Here is a 5,532-nt window from a genome sequence, read left to right on the forward strand (position 1 = left end):
CTCTTGTAAAGAACTCTAACTCTCTCTCTATTTTGGTGTGTGTATGCTTAGCTACTAACTGCCTCACTTAGTCACTTGTTTACCACAAGATTTTCCATCTAAAACTTCTAAGAGAAGCCACAAAAGGCATCTCAAAAACTTTTAGAAGAGGCCACAACTTAAGTTCCTAAATTAGACTTAATTCATTTTAGTAAAAGGTAATAAGAATGGACCAACTAAATAATTGACCAAAACACGATACATTTTACTTCAATTGGGCCGGACCCATAACAAATATAATATTCCGGGATTAAAAAGATAATTTGATTCCATTAATAAACTCTATCGGTTTATCCTCCCTTGGCGCGGGAGAGGAGAGAGAAAGAAGCTTCAACAATGGCGAATGTCTTTCATTCTTCAACTCCAACAATCTTTAATTCTCCCTCTCAATTACCCTCTCATCTTTTACTCTTCAGGTACTCCTTTTTTCTCTCTCCTAAACCAATACTTTGTTTTAATTCCATATTGGATATTATTTTTTATGTAATTAATATTGTTATTTGGGGTTCAGAAATCAGATAAATTCCTCTGTTTTCCTGAAAAAATGCAAATCAAAAGGTAAAATTATTTCTTGTTCTTGCGATTCATCAATACCCACTTCAGAATTTGTGTTTTGCAAGAGGGATTTGTTGCTCTTTGGCTTATCTTCTTCTATGGCCTTGATTTTCCCTACTAATGGTGAGTTCATTTTACTCTAAATTTGTGTTTTTTATGCTATTTTTGCTTATTATTGATGTGGGTTTATTTATATTGTAGTATATTTTTTGGAAAATGATGTGTAGAATCCTAATATTTAACTACTATGGAGTAGACAATTAAGACAATAATAACACCAATCGACGTGTGATTTTGTTGTAATTTCCCTGTCTAATGGAGTGGCGATTCATGTACAAAACCAATTTTTTTATTAATAAAAATAGTCAGAGTTTGGAATTATATCGCTAATTAAGTAGCTAATGCTGCAGGAATTGATGCTGAAGAGGAAATGAAAATGCTTGAATTTGTTGATGATTTAAATGCCTATTCTTACTCATATCCAATGAAACTTCCCTCCAGAAAGCTTGCCTTTAAATGGTATATTTTCTATTTTCTAATACTACTGTTAAATCTATGATTACAATTGTGTAACTTGAACTTTAGTGCGATGCTGCTTGGGATTGGGGGAGAAGAATTTGTTATACGTGGGACTGTGGAGTGTGGACTATTATGAAGTTAATCCTTGTGTTTTCGTTTAATCTTGATCCACTCATCTAAGTGTTCAATTATATCATGGCCCTTTGATTGCAATTAGTGATCAGAGTATTACAGTTTATAGTTTCATAATAGTCAAGTATACTCACTCAAACCGAAAAGTTGTTGATTACTACCTATGACTAAACCGTTAAAAAAAACACCTATGAATGTACTTACTAAGATAAATCTAGTAAAATTGTAAATCACTTTATAATGTTTGAGAAATTAGTGGTTGAATATCTTAATGAACCATATAATATTGGGACGGCAAGAGTGACAAAACCAACTTTTAGTTCCTCAATGAGCTTTCTCTTACTTTCTTGTTATTCATGGATTATTTTTCTAAAGTTCTTGCACTTGCTTCACAATCTTGAATTCAATTATAGTTGTTGGCAACCTAGTTTTAAGTCAGTTTGGAGTTTTCTTCAGCTTTATGGGTTATTTGTTAGACGTGTCCCTTATAATTTGGGTGGTTGTCATCCTCATTCAATTACTTCCACCCTTATTTTTTTTCGGTCTTCTGTTTATCAGTTTATCCTCCTTATGTCTCCTATCTTGAATTAGTATCACTCCCAAACAAGTCACTTTAAGTCTTACATTGATGGTATTGACAGCTTACCATATGTTGTTATCTTCTACTCCTAGAAGGGATATCAAGCTATGCTATCTGTGCTATCATCAAATGCAGTTTGAAAGCTTACATTAATCAAATTTGGCGAATTATCTTATGTCAAAAGGGCTATATTTGATCATATGTTTAATGACCAAAATTAGTTAATTCTTTTTTCCACTTGGAACTGCTATTGTTCTTGCTTATTTTTGTGTGGCGCTAAAACAACTGTAACCACCATTCACTTTGATTTTTCTGAAGCATCCCCCGCTCCCCCTCTCAAGCTGCAAGCGTGAAGTTATGTAAATTAAGTCTAAATGCCAACAGATATAGCAACATGTTTTACTAAAAAATTGTTCTGTTAGTATTGAAAAGAGTACAGCAATAGAAGGTAGCTTTTCCTGATTTTCTAAATATCAATTTATATGTTTGCGTATTTGAAAGTGAGATGTTGTATCTTATGTTTCCTATGACATTTCATTCTTGTAGTTTGCTTTCAAAAATTTAATGCACTACTTCTATTGCGAGTCACTTCTTTTTGTCCTGAAATGTAGGGACCTGACTCTTTTCATCTATTTTAAGGGTGGAATCCAGAAAGCCAGAAAGATATTCTTCAGCTGCTCCTCTGGCCCGTAAGTTAAATTTCACCTTGCTCCCCCCCCCCCCCCCCACGCACGCGCGCAAGATTGGTTCATTTACTCATTCCTGAATATGATTAATGTAGACATGTAGTCATGAATTTCTATTTTATCAACCATAGTACCTCATCTTAGTTGAGCTGATCAGACATTGATGTGAATTGATGCAGCTAATGCGCGGCTGCGTATAGTGTCCGAGCGTGTTGACTTTATCGACAATGTCATCATATCTGTTACGGTGATTACCATTAACATGTATCTGCTAAATTGTTTTGGGGATATCTTGTTAAATTAGCTGACTTGGTATATTGATTCAGATAGGCCCCCCAATCCAGAGTTCTTGAAATCCAAGGATAAGAGTACATGGAATCCGAAAGACGTTGCCGATTCAGTATTGTCTGACAAATCTGCTTTGGTATATTGATTGGTTCAGCGTTGTCTTACATTTTTGCTTTGTTGCCATAAATGCCATCCCTAAAGTCATAAATTGTTCTTGAGGAATTATACTACATACTAACACTATGTTGGGATAACAATAGTGAAGGGAAAGGAAGGAAAAGGAAAAGGAGGGAAGGAAAAGGGAGGGGAGGAGAGAGAAAAGGTGAACTTCGATTTTCCTTCCAAATCTCTCCAGGGCTTTGATAGATTAAAAGGGGAAGGAAAATGGAAATTCCCTCCCCTTCCTTCCTTGCATCAGATATCCAAACAAAGGAAGATGCATCCCTCCTTTTCTCTTCCTTTTCCTTCATTTCTCACTATCCAAACATAATGTAGGTTTTAGGAACTCCTAGTCTTCGTTTGGAGTTTATAAAACTCCGCACTTATTATTGTGGCAATCTTGTTATGATTCGAAGATTGATCTGTAGCTAATGCATTCATCATGATTGTCAGGACCAAGTCTACCACCTGTATGTCAAAGCCATGATCACTGTTATAATTGGTATTAATAAGAATTCAAATATTGCTTGTAAGCAAATATCAATTAAGTAGATTAAAGAGAAACACTGCATGCTGAAATATGGAGAAGCTTTTCATTTGAAGGAATCACAAGCATCTTAATAACAATCATTTTTCTATGTACTGCAAATCCATTTAAATTGCCTTCACATAGTCCTAGCTCTAAACTTGCTGAGTTATGGAAGTATGGAGTATGTAATGAAAATAAGTTTGATTTAAAAAGCATACACCATAGTACTTCTCAAATTCCATATATTGAAGATCAGTTTGCTGCTTGAAATATGACTCAGTTGTTGAACTGATGCATCCGTCATTAATTTCAAATTCGTTACAGGTTTAATTAATATGGTATTGGTTTTCTGCAGCGAGTTACATCAACTCAAAAATTGGCTGAGAGCTCCATACTTGATGCACAATCAAATGAAGTAAGCCCTCAGAATTTTGGTTGTTTGGTGTTTTAGCTGACAATTAACATCTATAGCGATTACTTAAATAAAAATCGCATTTTCATTCCGAAGTGATGTTTATGTTGTACCTTTTCTTCTCAGGTTGATGGCGAAAGATACTGGTTTTATGAATACTTAGTCCGCAAATCACCAACCAAATCTGTATGTTTTTTTTTTTTTAATCAAATTGGATTTTTGGGGATCTTTTACATTTGTTTTGCAAATTTAATCCAACTTCCTTTATCTGTAGGCACAGGAGTCAAACAATTATAGACAATATGTTGCTTCTACAGCTGAGCGTGATGGTATGTTTCTGGCATATTCTTTTATCTATATGTCACATCTTAAGATATTGAACACATGGTCTCTGCAAGGGTTGCTGTCTCCAAGAGGCTTTCCGCTCTTTGGATAATTACAAAGTAGAAAACTAGATTTTAAAAAAAAATAAAAAAAATTGAAGCTTTATTTCTGCAAAGAGAAGAAAAAGTAATGAGAAAGAGAGGATATGACATTATGACATGAAATTACTAAGAGACTTTTTATTGGAGTTTTTTTTTTTTCTTCTATTCTATCCCCATTACTTAATTTAAGTTCTGTTTGCATTAGGATTTCCTCTTGTGAGAAAAGTTTTCTGATGTCTTACCTTTAAAAAAATGAATATTTAAGTTCTGGCATACTAGGTATAAAATAGTATGTTTGACTATTAAGCTTTAATCTAAAAAGTGTCTTTGATACACTAACATATTAAAAAGTGTCTTTGATACACTAACATTTTTTTTCCATAGACTCATTTAATTCGTGCAATATTTGCAGGTTTTTTATACACTCTGAACGCTTCAACTTTGAGCAAGCAGTGGGAAACTGTAAGCTCTCTTATCTTGGCATTGCAGCATTTGACCCTCCTCACTTAGATATTGAGGAGGCATTGTTAGTCATCCAAAGACTGGCATGTGGTTCTTGTGGTTATATCTGATCTTTTGACTGCTGTTTTCTATTTGGTGCAGATGGGACCTATCTTGAAGAGAACGGCCAGCTCCTTTCGGCTTCTCCCCCCAACCGATAATTATGTCCCTCCATACAAGGATCCATGGAGGTTTTGGTGATCTATTTGACTTTTTCCTATCAACCATCAGTTGTTCTTGTCCCCTTCTCAGAGCAATGTAAATGTTTTTTCATGCACAGCAGCCAGTGAGTCTGCATGGCTTTTCTCTGAGAGAGAGCTGAAATATTACAATGTAGGGCTTATATGTTTCTATATGTAGCTTGGAGATAACTGATTTTGTTGTTATATTGAAAGAATTTTCAAATAAGCACTTGTACAGTTTTATTCATAGCACTTTCAGAGCAAGGTTCCTACTCGACAGAAAGACTTTAGATTTTAGGTTGATTGTCTCGAGGCATAATGTATGAATAATACTTCAAAGCTGAGTTCGGGTTTAGATCTTAACTCAACTCTCTCCGTAATCAATGAGCATGACCAACACTTATTCTATGAGTTGGTCTTGGTAGTATTGGCTTACTATAGTGTGTCAACTGATCAATGCATTTGCTCTTATCTAGTACGATTAGTTAATTTTACCAACTTGTATTATATTTCATGTCAATTTTC

The 5,532-nt window shown here is 34.5% G+C and overlaps 1 protein-coding gene across 1 annotated transcript; it reads left to right on the forward strand.

The window, feature by feature from the left end:
- The first annotated feature begins 305 nt into the window (after positions 1-305).
- On the forward strand, positions 306-5,234 carry LOC110712240 (psbP domain-containing protein 5, chloroplastic-like). Its single transcript, XM_021890701.1, has 11 exons — positions 306-455; positions 551-717; positions 1,005-1,113; positions 2,465-2,514; positions 2,691-2,775; positions 2,842-2,935; positions 3,843-3,902; positions 4,026-4,085; positions 4,174-4,228; positions 4,737-4,786; positions 4,928-5,234. Exons 1-11 carry the CDS (start codon positions 376-378, stop codon positions 5,024-5,026), a joined length of 909 nt encoding a protein of 302 aa, XP_021746393.1. The 5' UTR covers positions 306-375; the 3' UTR covers positions 5,027-5,234.
- Positions 5,235-5,532: the final 298 nt, after the last annotated feature.

This window comes from Chenopodium quinoa, unplaced genomic scaffold (assembly GCF_001683475.1).
Source record: "Chenopodium quinoa cultivar QQ74 unplaced genomic scaffold, ASM168347v1, whole genome shotgun sequence".
NCBI lineage: Eukaryota > Viridiplantae > Streptophyta > Magnoliopsida > Caryophyllales > Amaranthaceae > Chenopodium > Chenopodium quinoa.